General features: G+C 42.1%; 1 protein-coding gene across 4 annotated transcripts; it reads right to left on the bottom strand.

Annotated features, from left to right (window-relative positions):
• Nucleotides 1-73: 73 nt before the first annotated feature.
• LOC135614317 (transcriptional corepressor LEUNIG-like) lies at nt 74-19,769 on the bottom strand. 4 transcript variants are annotated; one of them, XM_065111691.1, is made up of 18 exons: nt 19,546-19,769; nt 19,043-19,140; nt 18,853-18,962; nt 17,863-18,165; nt 17,646-17,731; nt 17,309-17,357; nt 17,126-17,201; nt 16,534-16,586; nt 15,850-16,158; nt 12,946-13,125; nt 11,271-11,513; nt 11,041-11,158; nt 10,815-10,924; nt 10,552-10,701; nt 1,655-1,810; nt 1,383-1,499; nt 965-1,171; nt 74-503 (listed from the first exon to the last, which is right to left on the bottom strand). In XM_065111691.1, the coding sequence occupies exons 1-18, from the start codon at nt 19,575-19,577 to the stop codon at nt 360-362; spliced, it is 2,541 nt and encodes an 846-aa protein (XP_064967763.1). In that variant the 5' UTR covers nt 19,578-19,769; the 3' UTR covers nt 74-359. The 4 variants fall into 4 exon arrangements, with proteins under 4 accessions (XP_064967763.1, XP_064967830.1, XP_064967705.1 ...); XM_065111758.1 differs by having other exon boundaries at nt 16,534-16,583; nt 19,546-19,768; XM_065111633.1 differs by having other exon boundaries at nt 16,534-16,583; nt 17,270-17,357; nt 19,546-19,768.
• Between the last annotated feature and the right edge of the window lie 687 nt (nt 19,770-20,456).

Here is a 20,456-nt window from a genome sequence, read left to right on the forward strand (position 1 = left end):
TTTTTTAAAAAAATTACCCATATTTTAACATTTCTAAAAAATATAAGGGGAAGCATGGAAGACAAAGCAAACAAAAGATAAATATGACTTGGCTGGCTATATATATAAACACACACAAAGTTGGCACAACATCGATTCAAGGTATGTATGACATAAATGTCCGATAAGTTGGATGATGCAGCACGAGGTCACAAACACAGAAACAAAGAAGAGAACAAAAAAAAAAAAAAACTATTCTCATTCTACACCGTATCGCCTTTAGGTACAAGGAAGCCACAGGAGATGGTAGTCCAGAATCATTGTAGCTTTTGCAAGCAGAGCAAGTGGCTCAGCCGATTGCGGAAAGAAAAAAACGGAGGCTACTTCCAGAGCTTCACACACTTATCGTGACTAGCAGATGCTACCACTCCAGTTGCATTGGATACCGCCAAGGCTGCGATCAGGCCATCATGTGCAGGAAGCATCATGGTTTTGTTCTCTTTCATGTCCCAGATCTCTAGTGACTGCACAAATTTGATGGCATCAATTTACAGTCAGTTGATTGGTTCCATCACAACACAACTACTGCAAACTATCAACTCGACGACATCAATTTACGGTCAGTGATGCTCAACACTCTGAGCATCACCGTTCGTGGTGTTGAAGAAAATCAAGTGACAGAAAATGCGGCAGTGTGCATGCACAAAGATGGATCAACAAATAAAGCATTTTGATTTTGATAACACAAATATAACTCTCGCTGAAGGTAGATTAGAGTTATAAAGATTCTTCTTATAATGAACAAGAAAAGATGGATATTACAATCCACAAGCATCAGCATATAATAGTAACTGGTAAGAGGGCTAACAATGATGCAAATTGAGTCAAGAGCATTAAGCACTAGTACTGCTTTGCCTACAATCTAGAGGTCAAATCATAGAAGCATGATCAAAACCAAGTTTCACAAGTTAAGCAGAGAACTTGCCTGGTAGCAACCGATCACGAGCAAGGATGGATAATTGGGGAGGAAAACGCATGAGTGGAACTTATTTCCAATGCAACTCAACTCGTGCACGCATTCACTGTCATTTCCTGAACCAAGTGACCAAACTCGGACAGAGTCTTCACTCACAGAAGCCAGAATATCGCCTGAAGGATTCCAGCAAATGGAATCAACATGTTTTGTATGTCCCTACAAGTGGAACAGTGATGTCAATCATGCAGCAAGGCTATCTTTGGATGATCAGATAACAACAGAAAATCCCAAATATTCAAGTTATTGAGAGAAGGATAAGGACAATGTACACAATTCGGAGAACAAGAAGCTAATATATCAGAAAAGGAAATGCTTGATTCCTTTTCTAATATATCACAATTCGGAGGTTCCACAAAAGATAACCAACCTGTAGTAAATGCCGGCGAACTTGTGTCTCAACATCTAGCACACATATGGCATTCTCAGCAGCTGCAGCAATATACCTACCATGACGAGGTTGAAACCTCATTTGAGTTGTTCCGCCCTGTGTGCACAGAGAACATTCAAGTAACCAGCAGAAGAACTTCACGTTGAAATGTTTAAAAGAAAACAAATTTAGCTGTTAATGGATAATCTAATGGAAGTCAAGATTTCTCTGTAATAGGTATAGTTGAAGAGACAAATAGCATCCTTTCTTACCGTAAAAACTCTGGCACAGTTACCATTATTTATACTCCAGTAACGCATTTCTCCATCGCCATCACAGGAACAAATGAGATCCTCTTTACTTGGGTGAAAGTCCAAAGACATAACAGATGCAGAATGGCCCGTAAAAGTACGAAGTGAGTAGCCTGGCTGTATGTTAAATTCATGTAAATCAAATTGTCAAAAGAGCTGAATTCATTAAAGGCTACAGGACAATAAAACATCAAATCACAGGAACAAATGAGATCTTCTTTACTCGGGTGAAAGTCCAAAGACATAAGAGATGCAGAATGGCCCGTAAAAGTACGAAGTGAGTAGCCTGGCTGTATGTTAAATTCATGTACTCAAACAAATTGTCAAAAGAGCTGAATTCAATAAAGGCTACAGGACAATAAAACATCAAATCAGTAAATCACAACCTCATGCCATTCTGAAGCAACTACAGCCTAATTGCTTCAGACTTGTCCACTCAACAGTGTAAGATAATTGCATGAAGTTTGTTGCAGGAGTATCACTGTTCAGGGGAAGTCAAACTCACGATGGTGGTGAACAAAACAATATTAAAGGGGATTTCTAACATTTTGCTTTGTTCTGTGACAATTAGACGGTCTTGAAGACTTGTCTAAGTTTCTGCTATGGATGTTACCAACCAGACAGAAGGTACCAGCCTTCCTCTTATGCAATTATCACACAAAAATTAGAGAATGTTCAAACTTCATACCAAAAAATTTGTGCCTTTGCAAGTCAACTCCATTGTGCAACCTCAAGCACAAACTTCAAGAAATCCTGAACATAGAGATGGCATATACATTCTACACCATGTTTCCCACATCTAATCAAATGTATGCATAGCATGTATTTTCCTAGTTCCATAAAATTTTATGTAATTATCTAAAGAAGTTTCATCTATGAACTTATGAAGCACTCCAACTATATATGTCTATATCATTCAAAAATCACAAAAAAATTCCATGATACATCATCTGTTCCTGATTACTTGTTTTCATTCAGCTATAAGTAATAGACTTGCACAATTTTGTAATAAGTACAACCAACTAGCTTGGCCTTACCTTAATAAGAAAAAGTCATGCAAAAACAAATTTAAAATTGGCCATTCTCCAAAATAAGCATTTCATAAAAATCTCAGATGCCTGTCCCCCAGATTGCCTTTGTGCACTGTTCAAATGGTTTTAGCCAGACCAGTCTGTACCAGTCAGCAAGGCATGGAATAAATGATCAGTGCATTGCTAATGGAGTGCCAATACATCCCGAGAATGACACAAGACAAAATAGTGGTAACGTGTGCTAAGACACCCACCCTACTGTCACGACCTTAGCTGGAATTGCCTAAGGCGTGCGGCACCCTTGCGGCCAAAGACGCGAACTTAGCTTGCGTTGCCTAAGTCGCGAGTCACTCTTGCGGCAAAGACGCGAACTTAGCTTGCGTTGCCTAAGTCGCGCTTCGCCCTTGCGATCTTGCTCCGCAAGGATCAGCCCACTTTGTAACCTCTCGCAGGTCCCGAAGGACCTGTAAAAGAGAAAGAGAGTTAGATCGAAAGAACGAGCAACGGACAAGTCCCGAAGTCTCGCGAAAAGGAAAGCTTTACAAGCAATTCGTCGAACACCTTGTGTGCACAAGAGAAAAGAGGGAGAGGGGGAAAAACAAGGCTTTCAAGGATGAACGAACAGCTGCAAGCCCACAAACAGCCGCTCACCTGGTCCCGGACGCAACACCAAGTTCCCGTAAAGGTCACGTGCGAACTAGCGAAAGAGTGTTCAACGCCCGGTATATAACCGAAGCCCCATCCAGCCATGTGACACCCGGGGGGTTCCTGGGGTCTGAGCTGGCTGACATTTTGGTGAGCGGAGGCAGCACTCCGCTCACCTCCCGCGGCACGCGAAAACGGAGCCGTTTTGGGCTGTTTTGGGGCTGTTTTGCTCGGTTCGGTGAACGGTCGCTTTGCAACGCTGCAGCTTGTTCGAACTTACATATTTACAAGCAAAATGACCCAAAACCATAAGAAAACATGCTGTCAAGCAGCTGTACATGCGGGTGTGAGCGACGAACGGTTCGTTGAACGGAGTTATTGCGGGTGCGCGACGACCGTTCGTGACATTCTCCCCCACTTAAACTGTCGACGCTTGTTGGTAGTTGTTGATGACTTCTTCTTCATGTCGCAGGGCGTCTTCAGGCTCCCAACTGGCTTCAGTTCGGGGAAGCTTTCGCCACTTCACCAAGTACTCTGTCTGCTCCGCTCCGTTGGGTAGCTTTATCTTGCGATCAGCCAGAATGGTTTCCACTCGCTTCTCGTAGGAGGCTGTGATGGGAGGTAGCCGAGTTGGAATACTTCGAGAAGCATCTTGCGGATCCGAATGGTAGGCCTTCAGGTTGCTGGCGTGAAGAACGTTGTGAATTTTGAACCACGCCGGCAGCTGCAACTTGTAAGAAACATTGCCTACTCTGCTGATAATTGGGAAGGGCCCTTCATACTTACGCACCAATCCTTTGTGGACTCTTTTCCTGAAGAATTGGAGTGATGCTGGTTGGAGCTTTACCAACACCAAATCGCCAACTTTGAACTCTTGTGGTCGCCTTCCCAAGTCTGCCCACTTCTTCATCCGTTTTGCCGCCTTCTCCAAGTAAGCCCGCGCAATATCGGCATTTCGATGCCACTCCTTTGCGAAATGGTAGGCTGATGGACTACTCCCAGTATAACCAATTGCCATAGTGTGCGGAGTCGACGGTTGTTGTCCTGTGATAATTTCGAAGGGGCTCTTGTTGGATGCAGAGCTCCGCTGCAAGTTGTAGGAGAATTGGGCGATGTCCAACAGCTTCACCCAATCTCGTTGATTGGCACTCACGTAGTGCCGAAGATACTGCTCTAAGAGCGAATTTATTCTTTCAGTCTGACCATCCGTCTGGGGGTGGAGGCTTGTAGAGAAGTATAACTTTGACCCCAACAATTTGAATAGCTCGGTCCAGAATCGTCCCAGGAACCGAGCGTCTCGATCACTAACAATATTGTGTGGGACTCCCCAATACTTCACTACACCCTTCATCATCAGTCTGGCCGCCTCTTCAGCTGAACAGTGTAGGGGAGCAGCAATGAAAGTTGCATACTTTGAAAACCGATCGACCACCACAAGTATCGATCCAAGTCTCCCTACAGGCGGCAAGCTTGATATGAAGTCTAAGGAAATGCTCTCCCATGGCCTTTCTGGTATAGGCAACGGCTCCAAAAGTCCCACCGGCTTCCGTTGCTCCACCTTGTCTTGTTGGCAAGTAAGGCATGTTCGAACATACTCCTCCACATCAATCCCCATCTTTGGCCAGTAGAAGGCCCTCTCCACGAGAGCCAATGTTCTGTGAATGCCGGGATGTCCAGCCCAAAGGGAATCGTGACACTCTTTTAAGAGTTCACGCCTTAAATTGTCCACTCGGGGAACATAAACTCTATTCCCTTTTGTGTAAACAAGTCCCTCCTGGACCCAAAATCGTCGTGCCTTGCCTTCTTTGATGAGCTGCATCAGGATAACTGCCTGGGGATCACTATACAGTCCATCTCTGATTCGAGAAAGGAAGTTGGAATGTAACTGACTTGTTTGGCCTCTGCCCTCCAGTTGTGCAGCATTCACGCACTCCACCTTTCGACTCAGCGCATCGGCCACGACATTCGCCTTCCCGGGCTTGTATTCCATTGCCATATCAAATTCAGCCAGGAAGTCCTGCCACCGTGCTTGCTTTGGGGAGAGCTTCTTCTGAGTTTGGAAATAACTCAGGGCGATGTTGTCTGTCCTCAGCACAAATCGCGACCCGAGGAGGTAGTGTCGCCAAACTTGTAGGCAGTGGATCACCGTTGTCATCTCCTTCTCATGCACTGGATACCGCCTCTCGGTCTCGTTGAGTTTGCGGCTCTCGTAGGCCACCGGATGACCTTCTTGCATGAGTACTCCACCAATAGCAAAGTCCGAAGCATCTGTATGGACTTCAAAGGGCTCTCCATAGTTTGGCAATTTGAGCGCTGGTTCTTCCAGAACAGCAGCCTTCAGATCTTGGAATGCTATCTCACATTTGTCAGACCACTTCCAAGGCTGCTCCTTCTTCAGCAACTCCGTCAGTGGGGTTGCCCGCTTCGAATATCCTGAAATGAAGCGTCGATAGTAGTTGACGAATCCAAGGAAGGATCTCAACTCTGGCACCTTCTTTGGAGTTCGCCATTCCGCAACTGCTTGCACCTTCGACTTGTCCATCCGAATGGAGCCATCACCGATTCGATGCCCTAAGAATAGGATCTCAGTTTGAGCAAAGTAGCATTTCTCCCTTTTTACGAACAAAGTGTTCTCCCTGAGAACCTTGAAAATCGTCCGAAGGTGCTTGACGTGCTCCTCGAGCGTTTGGCTGTAGACGACGATATCGTCCAAGTAGACGATCACGAACTTATCCAAATACTCCTTGAATAGTTGGTTCATGAGAGTACAGAATGTGGCCGGAGCGTTGGTTAAGCCGAAAGGCATCACCAAGAACTCAAACGCTCCATACCTGGTCACGCAGGTAGTCTTCGCTTCGTCGCCTTCAGCAATGCGCACCTGCCAATACCCCGACCGAAGGTCGAGTTTTGAGAAATACTTGGCCTTGCCCAGTTGGTCGAACAAGTCCGCGATGAGCAGGATGGGATACTTGTTCTTCACTGTTACTTTGTTGAGGGCTCGATAGTCGACGCATAATCGGAGGCTCCCATCTTGTTTCTTCTGAAAGAGAACTGGAGCTCCGAAAGGTGCTTTTGAGCTGCGGATGAGACCACCGCTTAGCAGTTCACCTAACTGCTTCCTGAGTTCTGCCAACTCTGGCGGGGGCATGCGGTAGGGTGGTCTCGCTGGAGGCTTCACTCCTGGCTCCAGCTCGATACTGTGATCCACGCCTCTGCGTGGTGGAAGAGTCTTCGGCAACTCGGGTGGCATAACGTCTTTGAACTCCTTCAGGACGTTCGCCACCACAGCAGGTTCTTGAATGGCTTCTTCGTTGAGTGGCTCTAGTTTCATAGCAGCCACGAATGTCAATTCGCCCTTTCGCACCCCTTTCTTCAATTGTAATGCCGAAATATGTTGGGGCTCCTTGGTTCCTCTCCGAGAGACGGGAACCACGCAGGGGTCATCTCCTCCCATCATACATAGGGAGTTTAAGAACGGCATCGGCACCAACTTCGCCGCATGCATAAACTCCATTCCAAGAATCACTTGGAAGTCGTCCAGTGGCACGACCATCATGTTGGTGTTACCGCTCCAAGTCCCGATTTTGATAGGAACACCCTTCGCCAACCCGGAGATTCGCCTGGCCTCCGAGTTCACCGCCTTCATTCGGCTTGGGCTCTTCTCCAATGTCAACCCAAGTCGCTGTGCTTCGCGATCGGCTATGAAGTTGTGGGTAGCGCCCGTATCCACCATTGCACGGGTCGTTTGGCCATTTAGCTTAATGTCCACATACATTAGCTCGCTGCTTCCTGCTTTTTGTGCCTTCGTCTTCATGTTCTCCCCCACTTGACCCCGCATAGCGTTCAACAGACGCATTGCTCCCATTCGGGGTCCTTGCGACTCCTCATCGTCGCTGCTGGATTCTGAACTGCTCGAACTAAGAGCAACAGCTTTGCCCTTGTCCGATCGGGGAGGGTGGATGGAAGCTGTCAAAGCGTTGAGTGCCTGCTTCTGTGGGCACTCCCTTACCATGTGCGGTCCTCCGCACAAGAAGCATCCTCCTGGTTTTGAGGCCTTGCCTTTTGGGTTCGGCCCTTTGTGGGAGCTCTTCTTCTTCTGTTCGCCCCCGAGCTCCTTCCCTCGAGAATGTTTTGAAGGGCGATTGCTTGAAGATTGTTTCCTTCTCGCTGGGTCTTCAGAGGAGACAAAGTCGGTGAGCCTTTCTGCAGCTGCGATTGCCCCGACCACGTCGGTAACATTCCTTCGATTCAGCTCCTGCTGAGCCCATGGTTTCAAACCATCAAGGAAGCTGAACAACTTGTCCTTCTCGGACATGTCCTGTATGTCCAGCATCAGTGCAGAAAACTGCTTTACATAGTCTCGGATGGTGGTACTTTGGCGGAGTTGTCTCAACTTCCTTCTTGCGACGAACTCTGTGTTCTCCGGTAGGAACTGAGTTCTCAACTCCCGCTTCAAGTCTTCCCATGTGTCGACTCGACACCGACCTTGTTGGATCTCCTCCCAACGAGTTCGCCACCAAAGTTTCGCATCTCCATTCAGATACATTGTTGCTATGGAAACTTTGGTATCTTCAGAATCGGGCCTCGTAGCACGGAAGTATTGCTCCATGTCGAACAAAAAGTTCTCTAGCTCTTTGGCATCTCTGGCCCCTCCGTATCCATGGGGCTCAGGTGCCCTCAAATTTTGTGGCGGTGCAACGCGGGTGTTGCCTCCTCCCGCATTTAGCGTTCTTGTGAGCATAGCCACCTTTGCCGTGAGTTCCGCCACAACATCCTGTAAGTGTTGCACGGAGTCTTTGGTGTCATCAGACAGTCGATCGACTAGGGCCTCGACCTTGTCGATCCTAGACTCCGCTTCCTCTTGCGAGCTCTCTACCCCAACAAGTCTTTGTTGGCCATGGTAGAGCTCCTCCATGCTCGCTTCCAGAACATCCAGGCGGGTTTCCGCCGTCGTGAGTCTCTCCTTATGACTCTTTTTCCCAGTTAGTGCACCAGATTGCGCTTCCTCCGCTCGCGGAGAGTTGCCAACTTCTCGCTCATCCTGTTCGCTGCCGCGATCCTCATGAGCGGCTCCAACAGCATGCGAGCGAGTGTGCACATGCAGCCCACCTGCGGCTGCTTGGGGCAAGGGTCCGGCTTGCCCCGTCTTGCTTGATTCGCCACGATGCTTTGCCATGGCGAAATTGCGAAGTTCGTTCGCTGTTCGATCGAAGAGCTTGCCCGCTCTGATACCACAATGTCACGACCTTAGCTGGAATTGCCTAAGGCGTGCGGCACCCTTGCGGCCAAAGACGCGAACTTAGCTTGCGTTGCCTAAGTCGCGCTTCGCCCTTGCGATCTTGCTCCGCAAGGATCAGCCCACTTTGTAACCTCTCGCAGGTCCCGAAGGACCTGTAAAAGAGAAAGAGAGTTAGATCGAAAGAACGAGCAACGGACAAGTCCCGAAGTCTCGCGAAAAGGAAAGCTTTACAAGCAATTCGTCGAACACCTTGTGTGCACAAGAGAAAAGAGGGAGAGGGGGAAAAACAAGGCTTTCAAGGATGAACGAACAGCTGCAAGCCCACAAACAGCCGCTCACCTGGTCCCGGACGCAACACCAAGTTCCCGTAAAGGTCACGTGCGAACTTGCGAAAGAGTGTTCAACGCCCGGTATATAACCGAAGCCCCATCCAGCCATGTGCCACCTGGGGGGTTCCTGGGGTCTGAGCTGGCTGACATTTTGGTGAGCGGAGGCAGCACTCCGCTCACCTCCCGCGGCACGCGAAAACGGAGCCGTTTTGGGCTGTTTTGGGGCTGTTTTGCTCGGTTCGGTGAACGGTCGCTTTGCAACGCTGCAGCTTGTTCGAACTTACATATTTACAAGCAAAATGACCCAAAACCATAAGAAAACATGCTGTCAAGCAGCTGTACATGCGGGTGTGAGCGACGAACGGTTCGTTGAACGGAGTTGTTGCGGGTGCGCGACGACCGTTCGTGACACTACGCCGGCAGATGGCTAAATTAAAGTAGGTACAGCATTCCATGTGTCAAGTCATCATGAAAATAATTTAGTAGTCACTGTTTGAAATTGTATGCATAGATGTACCACAAGAAAACATTGTAAAGGTCCATCTAATAAAACATGTGCCTGTATTGGTTGTACTTGTAGTCGGTAAGTTCGAATGATTCAGAATGAATGACCCTTAAAAACTTCTGCTAACATGATGATATAGCTTTTGTTAACATAATGTGGATAATCTCAAAGTTGTTATATCATTAAAAACTAAATTGTTTATTCATTTCTGCAGTTACCAGATTTAGCATAATCATCAGTTCTAAAAACTCGGCAGAATATGATATAGCAAGACATCATACTTGTCCCATCGTGGAACACTAAATTCTACATGCCAGTGGTTAGTAGATTCAGCTACTTGCACACTTTATCACATGGATTGTAGTTTCAATTACCAGACCTGTGTCAGTCCATGTTCTGGCATACCATGTGTCTGTATGTTTGCCCCTATTGGGGGAGGGAGAGGAAGGGAGGAAGAACAAAGAAGAAGAGGAAGAAAAAGAAAGAAGAGGAGGAGGAGGAGGAGGAGGAAGAGGAAGAAAAAGAAAGAAAAAAGAAAAAGGAGGCAATGGAAGAGGAGGTGTATTTGAGCGGGTGGCAGGGTGCGCAGACAATAGCAACATATGGCAAGCAGCATGCATTGAGCAGCCGACGACAGGTGAAGAACTCACGAGGAGTCGTAAACCATAGTTAAAACAAATTATATAACCAGACTGAACTGACTGTGCAGTTTGGGCTGGTCCGTATACTGATTGGCAGTCGGACTGGTAAATACTGGCTAAACGGTACTGAACCAACTGGTTTAGCTAACCTTGCTTTATCACAATATCTTAATTTGTAGTGAGTGCCACAGTAATGTGAAACAAAATCCTTCGGAGTCCAAGTTATAATTAACAGGCAACACAAGAATTATTAAGGTATCATAGATTTTGTAGCATCCAGGAAAAAAAACAGCTTGGAGTATTTTCTCAAAATAAGTTATGACGCAACAACATATGTAGCAGAAATGGAGATATGGTAAGTAAACATCTAAAAGTATTCCAAACACAATGATGTCCAAATGACAAACAGATGCTCTTGGACAAAATGTTGCAGTAAAAAGTGTAAAAAGTTAAGCACTTATTACTAACATTATCAGCATCCCAGACTCTAACAGTCTTGTCAAATGACGAGGTAGCTAGACGCGGCATGCTAGGACTAAACCGAACATCGGTTATCAGCAGTGTGTGTTCCTCCAGTGTAGATTTCGGTTTTAAAGTATCAGCATGCCACAAGACAGCCTGCAGTGTGAAATAAGTCGTGTAAGGATATTTTCAAAAATTCTCATTGACATGACAGGGGCTTGATTCCTAATCAGTGACAATTGATTAGTGAGCTGTCAAATTGCTTTGACCTTTTTATCGTGACCACCAGTAGCAAGGAGTTTTCCATCTGAAGAGAAGTGGCAGCAAACAACTTTATTTGTACTTGCTCTGGCTGCATTAAACTCAGCAAACCTGAAACCTGATAGAGCAGTTGATGACATCATACAATAAGCAAACCCAGCAAGGCATGTTTTAATCTCGAATTTAACATGAAGTAGCAAATAATTACAAGAAAAAATGCAAGAAATATAGCACCTTTTGCAGCATCCATAGAGCGGCCAACCACATCTCTTGGATCAGCATCATCATGAGATAGAAATGACTCGACATTATCATCCAAAGATGCATCTTCCACAAAGCGATCCATGTCAGCCTGCATGTCAACAACATTGTCATCCAACTACTTAAACAGAGTATTAATACCAGCTCTGTGCAAGTGGCCTATTATTGATCAATAAGCAATAACTATGTTCCTGTATGATTACCAACTGGTTGGTTGGAGATGCCAGTGCGCCAGGCCCGTCACCAAACATTATCAAAGGCTTAGATGAGCTGCCATTATGCTGTAATTGTGTCATTGACATCACATCTCCTGGTGTATGAGTGGATGGTGTTGAGGGTGCAGAACTTGGAGAAGGCCCAGCGGTATTTGCAGTTCCCGAGCTATTGGCAGGACCTGAGGATGACACAGGTTGCTTCCGCTTCCGGCCACTTTGATTGTTTGAAGCCTAGAATCCATTTGAAAATTAGTTACTCAAAGTTAAAGAAAATATTTTTTAGATTTCAACATTCAATCATATCTCAAAATTTGCAGTTCATCTAAAGAAACATGGTTTCTTCTACACACAAACTCAAAGGCAAAGAATCAGATAATCAGGTAGCAATTGTACTTCAACAATCAAACGTATATGACCCAACAGATCAACTAATTATCAAGACAAACTAGTTATGTTGAGAATCCAATAATCTATCTGACCATCTGATCTGATTCACTAATTCATCCTGTGCTCTACTTCTTCATTAACGTATGGTACCAATAATAGCATCCACTGCTCAACTAATTTGAATAGAGTCATCATAGAATCACTACTCACAGATGGAATAGGTATAGGGAAATATGTTCATATTAACAAAGTCGATCATATCTCAGCCTCATCAGGTTCCTCCTGGTCTTATTCTCTCCAATGGTTCACGTGGCAGATTCCCAGTCTAAAGAAGGGAACAGTCGGACTTGGAAAGATGTCATGTGATTGTCTTCATACATACTCCTGTCATTAGTAAAGTGCTGGCAAAAGTACATGCAAATCAGTGTCAACCAACACACGCATTGTGCTCTGCCACAGAAGGTCTTTGCCAGACCCGTGTTAAGATACTACAACACAGAACAGGACCATGCCAAGTGCTGATGCTGGACCAATCAACATGGAAGGGCATGACAATTGCAGATTATGCTTCATCATCTCATTTCTCATAATTACATTATGCTGTGATAAACAACACAACCTATCTTCTTATATGAAGCCAGAGGAAATGGCAGTTTCATCATCTCACTGAAGAAAAATAGTTTCCATATTTGTTGTCATAGAGAATCAGGAAAGAAAAATACTAATATAGGGCAGTTTCTGCAATTTTAGAACAATCCAATATTACCAATATGCACAAAAAGGCCAAACATCAAGGCAGGCTGAATTTTAAACTAAAGCACAACCAAAATGAAGCAATATTAACCTTTTCCTCCTTAGCACATCACCTTCAACTTTTGCAGCATGAGCTCCTACTTATACTAGCACACAGAGAACCAAAAAAAATAAGATGCTCTAAAAAGTTCTGCATGCAATGCATTTGCCAAAAGTTTGTTAGCAGAATAACCAATTAGCTGGATAAAACTAAGTATTCGGTGCGGTAGTGAAATAAAGATGACAAAAGATAATCACAACCTAGTGATAGCAAAAATCAAACGAAATTAGGTGTCATCCACATGCAACAAAAAAAAAATATCACAAATCTATTTCAAACACTGTAACATGTAATCTAATACATTCTGAAAGAATTTTTCGCTCCTGTGAAATCCTTCACAATCTTTAGATAAAGCCAATGTACTATTGACATAAAGAGAAGCAAACTTTTTTATGTATAAACTGACATATGTAAAAGATATACCTGATCGGTTCCCCTAAAGGAATGTGGCATGCTTCCATCAACAGCCATACTGGCTGTTCCAAGTTTTTCCTGATGAAGAAGGTGACCTGAATTTTGTGATTGTTGACTTGAAAGAGCATGCTGTTGAAGTTGCTGCTGTTGATTGCTAACCTGTTGTTGTGGTTGTAACTGAGCTATTTTCTATTACAAACAAAAAAGAAACAAGATCTTAAGAGTTGAGATTTTGTGAACTTTTCTATGTAAAAAGGGTAAAGTTCAATTTATTATCAGATCAATTTAATAAAAAATATAGATTCAAAATTATACATCAGGTTTCCAAACCGACCACCACATATGCAACATTACTTCACAAAGAATCAGTATTATTTCAATAAAAAAGCCCAATGAATCATATGCCTTTTATACATTTATCTTAAGCAAACAACTTGGTGTAGTCCCCCATCATCTGATAGCTCCAGACAAGAACATGAGTTAACAAGATATTCTCAGCAATTCTTCTATTTGTGAAGGAAGATTGGACTTCGCTAATTATTTTTCTGATTACTTTATAAACTATAATAGCCATGATCTTACTAATGACTTTTATAAGTGATGGAAGCAAGAAATAGGTATAATGTCCATAAAACTACCGGGATTTCTGACCTTAAGATTCAAAGTGAGCGACGTTGCATTAGTCTCTTTCAGCATTTTTGAAGTTTGAAAAAACACCTTGATTATTGCTATTACATCAGTATCCACAATGCTCCAACAAGTTTTGTAAAAAAGATCTATTGTGTATCATATAAATTATTCATTAAGGGCCAACCTATCCTCGACATTTATATTTATCCAAGAAGGGAAAAAAAGTGATCCAGTGGACACGGACATTGTTAAATCTGGGATGAACATCACACACGGACATGCATCTGGAAAAAAGCTATTTCCATAACTCAAATCCAACAAGGAGAGACAATTGAAAAATTATGTTTTGTTCCTCTCACCATAGATATTCCTATAAACAGTTAAGACCTATATGCTGGGGAAATCCAGCCGGCGAGGCAGAAAAAGGTTGCTCCATATATCAGACCTATAAACAGTTCAAGCAAAGATAAATTGGGGAAAACCATCAACGGTTGCTCTGTATATTGGACCCATAAACAGTTCAAGATAACTGTCAGGCAGATAAATGCATCGAAAGACTCTTAGAAACAATAAGAAGGGATCTGATGTCTCTTAATTTAACTAGTGCTCTCAACAAATAATCAATGACAAAAAAGAATCCACATAGCTAACCCAAATAGTTGGAAGTTGGAACCTACAGCTTGTTTAGATAGTTGTATTTTTTGATAGTTTGAATCATGAAGTCCAATCTCGATTAATACACCTATTCTTATTAGAACAGATAACAAGTCTCTTAGAAGGTTTATCAAATACTTGAGATAATTACACCATATTATGGTATCAATTGAACCTACATCTCACTTGAGATGAACATAATCCTTTGTTATCTTGTCTTTTATTGTAAAACTAAGTAGAAAAACAGCATTCGAATAATCAGACTACTTAGTGTGAAAATTTTAAAGTCATACTAATCACAATTTGTTTTATTAGCTACTAGCTTTAGACACTTACTGCAGTCCATGCTACAAGCTTAATTTGTGGTAGAAAGCTATCGATCATGTCTTTGATTTAAAAAACCAAGAAAAGGAAAGGAAACTTGGCAAGCTTTCCAACCAAAAACAGCTAAACAAGTGCACTATGCCTGGAGCAACTTAAGAAAGGATCCTCTCGCAGAAGATAAAATATATGGGAGTCTACTTTGGACCTGAATGTTCTCATATGCAAGTATTTCACATAAGTGAGTTCTTGGAACTCCCTACCATTGAGCGACAACAAAATATAGGACTGGTGAAAAATTTTCTCATTTTTCTTCAGTATTCCTACTGCTCATCATCCATCTCAAGGATCTAAATTTCACCCATACTGGTCAATGCAGACCAATTTTTACTGGTTTGACGGCTGAATAATGCACGGACCAATTGAACTAAACTTTCTGCCCAACAAGCTTACTGCACCAGGCTTATTGCTCAACCAAGCTTATTGAGTGATAAGATAACCAGTATTGAGCTATACCCGGTGGCAAGACTACCACCTGGTACATGTACCTTTTTAATTTGTCTTCTTCTCTTCCGCTGCTCGTCCGCATCAATGCTTCCGTCACTCCTCTGCATCGTTGTATCACTGCTTCTCCTCTGTTGCATGGTACTCCACTTCCCCTTCTCCCCCTACTTCACCTCCTCCTCAATGGTCCAACAATACCAACCAGTATGAATCCATACAAGCACTGGTACACTGTACAGAACCAATACCATACCAGTCTGAATGTCAAGTAACATCGCTACTGGATCAAGATTTTAATCCTTGATCCAATAATTACTGTTTTAAATATTCCCATGAAGTTTGCAATTATCTTGCATACACAGCTGTGAGGAGGAATAATAGTTAGGATTACTCTTCATTATGGTTTCAAAACCTATATTTTCACCTTCTGCGACAAGATCAACCCAAGAACATCAATCATAGGACAAATTGGCACATTGATGTTTGTTTCAGTTTAAGCAACAATGTAAGCTACTAGTCATTTCTCAGATAAGGAATTAAGGTATCAATTCCAAAAGAAGAGAAGGGTTCAAGCATGCACTTCAGCTGTTAAATTGAAACGTGGTTAGAAGTTAGAATATCTGAATCATGAATGCAGACATGTGGCAATTTTCAAGCTCATGTCTAGCAACTACAGAAGGTTGGACAAGAACAATTACAACGAATAAAAATCAGTGCAATGATTTGTATTTTATACATGCAGTCTAGTGATAGTGTGAAGATGAGAAATAAAATCATTCCAAAGGGCAAGTTAAAGCAGTCAACCTTCATTAGCAAATCTGAATCAGCACGAGACATTAAAGGACTTGGAGTTTGCATGGGAGATCCCACATTTGGAATGGCATCATTAAGAGAGTTTGTCTGACCATCCTTCCCCAAGACCATGTTCCTGTTGTTCAGAAGCATTCTTAGCCTTCTGTTATCCATATCTGCAGCTGATGGGGCAGTCAGATTTTGTTGTGCCTGAAGCAGTAGCTGCTGTTGTTGCGGACTTAGAAACTGAAGTTGCTGAAATGATTGAGGTGACTGCATAAAAGACTTTTGCAACAGTCCTGAACGAAGTTGTTCTAGACCCTATAAGATGAAAAGGAAATAAAGGAAAAAATAAGACATACTTTGAGTTGTCCTTTACTAAGAAAATTGCATTATAGTAAATAAGCAAATTTCAATTGAACTGCCCAAAAAGAAGATCACAAAGACTAAGTTGAATATTTCTGGAAGTAAATATGGCCATGAAGAGAAACACACATCTAAAAGAATTCACACAAAGTATATATCATGTGACCTCAATAGATCTTTATCATTAATGAAGCAACCGCAGTTACTGAAGTTATAAAGCAGATTAATGTTCCACACCATAAAAGAAATGCACAATTCATTTGCAAGAGACAAAAAAAGACAACAAGAAATCACGACCTTCACATTCAGAAATCACAAAGCTGAACTTACCGTCAAGGGCCATCCCTTTAGAGTCAGATTGTTACCAGCCTGAGTGGGTCCTGCTAACAGAACATTTGCAGTCAGTGCATATGGTCCGTAGAAAATACAATGAGATAATCTGGATAAAGTTCTGAAAAATAAGTGTCCCTTGGTGAACACTAACAACTGAATTTGTTGACTTCCACAGTTTTAACATACAAGTTTGGTTGGGTATCTAACAACTCATATTTACCCCTCTGACCAAGCACTGCTAACAGAATCATAAGCTCAATATTATCATTTTTCATTACTTTTATGATGGTAACGGATGGTACAAGTCAGTATACCATTCAGCATCTCAGAACTGTACTAGTCCATCCATTTGCCAAAAACGATATTGGACCGGAACTTAAAACCTTATTTCCACACACTAAACATCGCTTCCCCTCCATTTAAACAGTCAAAGAATAACAGCCCTCTAGCGGAAGCAGCATATAAAATCAAAAGAGCATGCAACTTAAGAATCCACAGACTGAAGGTAGAAACAGCATAAGCAAGCCTCCAAAGCATCAATCTGAAAGCACCAGAAAACAATCGACTAATGGAAATTTTTGGTGGATACCTGGAACTCCAATTAATGAACCATCAGGACCTGCAGCTCTAGGGTTTAGAACTGGATTTATCTCATTCTTTATGTCCTGTCCATTTCCAAATTACAGCATTAGCAATAGATTTTGAAACAATCATTATTTCGATAAAAAAACACCTGTGCTGATACAGGAAGTTGCTGGTTCCGAGCCTGAACCTGCTGCAGAGGCCCTGATAGACCACCAGCTGAACCATGCAAAATATGCCTGAATTGGAAGTCAGTCCATGCTAAGTCTCAAAATCTATTTACAACACTGTCATATCTAAGACTAAAGCCCTAAAGAGTACAAGCAAGAAGACAGGTTCAGGCATGCAATAGGTGTTAAGCAGAATGACATGCATAAACACATGTATAATAATATGTATGGGATTTTGATGTCCATGATTGTATTTGTATGTACATGCACATAAGTCACTATATTCAACTAAAGCAGAAAATTAATTCTACGACAAGCTGAGCACAGGATAGTGACAACCATGTTAAATAAGCATACCCTGAAGGTTGTCCAGGTGTTGCAGCTGACTTCAGCATGGAAGCGTGGTTTGGGTCCATGACCTGACCCACATTTTCACCAAACCTCTGCAGAAAGAGCAGACAAATTATTAGCAAAATCGTCCCCATACACAGCAGGCAAGATTCGCAAAAGCAGTCACACATGACAGGCAAAATGATGTTTAAGGAGAAACAGCATTATCAGTTTGGAGTAGCACCTTAATTGATGCATCATCCAAAGAATCCCGTTGAAGTGGCAACTTCAGCCGTTCCTCATACATTTTGGTAGCCAAGGCATTAGCAGTTCCAGGATTCTGGCGCATCAGAGGATCTGTACCAACAAGCCCACTGGCATTGCCATTTAAGAGCTGAGCCACTTCCCTTCGCTGTGGCTGTTGCTGTTGTTGCTGCTGCTGATGTTGTTGTTGTGCCTGCCTTTGCAACAAAAGTTGTTGAATTTGAATTTGCTGCTGTTGAGATGGCTGCTGCTGTTGCTGTTCTCTTGCTTTTAGATGTTGAGTCTAACATCCAAAATCATATGGATTTTCAGATTCCCAGAATATGTAGGCAACCACAGGATGTAACATCTATCTCTACCTTTTGCTTGAAAATTATAAGTACAAAGTTTTAATAAACTAATTTGTCGAATTGGAATTTGTTACTGTTGCTGTTGTTGCCACTGTAATAGACAGTTGCTGTTGCTGTTGCTTTATTTGTTTCTTAGAGTTGAGTTTAACTTCATAATCCAACCTGGATCTATGAAACGAAAAGCAAAAACATTTACCATGTATCAGTATAGACTAAGAACATTATATATTCTAAGAACCGACATAGATGTCAAATACTAGAGACTGCCAGCCACCACATGCATTTTTCTTGTTTCACCTTCTACTTGAAAAGTCAAGTGCCTCAAGGGTTGGTTTTTTTTTTTTTTTTTGTGATAGCAAGACAACAAAGGCAAACTATATTATCCTAATTGAATTTGTGAGGCAGATGACCACAAGATTCAAACAGTTTAGTTAGCCATGACTGCAAATAAAATTATTAGGCAAAACCGTAGAATACTAACATGATCCACAATTGTCAATAAAGAAACAACTAATATAATCAATACAAACAAAGATGCCCATGCAAATCAAATGCATTTTGTCCAAAGCTTCATTAACTTCAAGACTAAGAGGGGTGCGGTGCAAAATAGACAATCTTACCTCTATATACGAGGCAGCAGCATCAGAGTGTTTTTCATTTGTCCTTGCAATAAATATATCCCAGAACACAGACCACCATTCGAATAGAAAACCACCAGGAGCATCAATAGCTAAGAAAAAAGGCAATCCACTTGTTAGGGGAAAGAAATCCTAAACACCGCAACTTTCAACAAATCACTTAGCAACTTACCCACTGGATCAGACGACACTTTGGCTTCAGCTTGAAAGGCTTTTGCAGTTGCCTGCAACTTCCTTTTCATCAAATAATCATAAATGTACACATCCAACCTGGTTCCAACGAACATAAGCGGTTCCAACATCAGCAAAAGATCGAGTAATGCAGGGAAGAAAATGCAAAGGTGAGCAGAGAGCAGAAAATAAAATACAAAACATGATTAACCATGAAGCATAAAGGGAATAAAACTGACTGCTTGAGATAAAACCAAAACAAATCCATTCAAAAAAAGTCTCTTTTTTTTTGTTAAAACAAAAAAAATGGAACAAAGCCATTAAATATGACAACAAAGAGTTCTTTTTTTCAGAAGGAATGAAAGAAACAATCAGCATCAAGCTGCTCAATCCCTAACAAACCCTGGCGAGTGACTGCACCAAAGGAAACCAAGCAAGCAAGCCTATTGCCTGAAGAAAACCATAAAATCTGATCAACATGAGACGCCATAAACAAGGACTCACATCTTGTCGGCTTCCCAATTGGTCTGCGACATGATCCCCGGCTAAGGAAACCACCCTTCACGAGCGCTCAAACCTCGCCCGCTTCACCAGCGGCGAGATATCAGGGAATCTTCGACCAGCTCCGCTTCCGGCTCAAGCGGAATCCCATCAAATCAACAAAGCCCCATTGTTCTTCCACCCAAACCCTAGAGCTAAACGGAAATGATAACGAAAGAGAAAGAGGGAAGGACGCATCTGATTACATATATATCCCTCCAAGTTGGTAGTTTCCCATATTCATCCTTTTTAAAATTGAGATGGGTGAATTCCCAGAAAAGCCATTGATTTGGTTTGCCTTTTTCCTCATAGAATTAATTACTTGGCTTTTTAATTTTACTATTTTTTTAAAATAATATTTTAATAAAATATGGACATACAATATTTTTAAAATATTAAAATGACCATAGGACACTACTTTTATAATTTAAAATGATATTTGAACTAAAAATATGTAATTATATTAAGAAAGGATGCCTTCCAAAATATTTGCCTTACTTTTATACTTTTTAATTAAAAATTATTTTGTAATCTTTATACAATTGTATGCCTTCTGGTATATTTTTTTTAAATATATTTTTTGATATAACTTAAAATTTATTTTAATATTTTTCATATTTTATAAGTTAATTTAATTTAATTTGGTTCGATTTAGATGGATTATTAGACCGATCTTAATGCATTGAACCGGACCAAGAACAAACCGGTCGTAAAAGATCGGGGAGAGAAAATAAATGAAAGGTATTGTTGGAATTTTAAGAAATAAAAGCATCTTATATATTAAAATAAAAGGGAGAAAACGGGTCCTTTTTTTCAAACGATCAAAATCATAGTTTCTCATTTTCCTCAATTTGCCCGATTCAGATTTAGTTATG

This window comes from Musa acuminata, chromosome BXJ1-1, assembly GCF_036884655.1.
Source record: "Musa acuminata AAA Group cultivar baxijiao chromosome BXJ1-1, Cavendish_Baxijiao_AAA, whole genome shotgun sequence".
NCBI classification, from domain to species: Eukaryota; Viridiplantae; Streptophyta; class Magnoliopsida; order Zingiberales; family Musaceae; genus Musa; species Musa acuminata.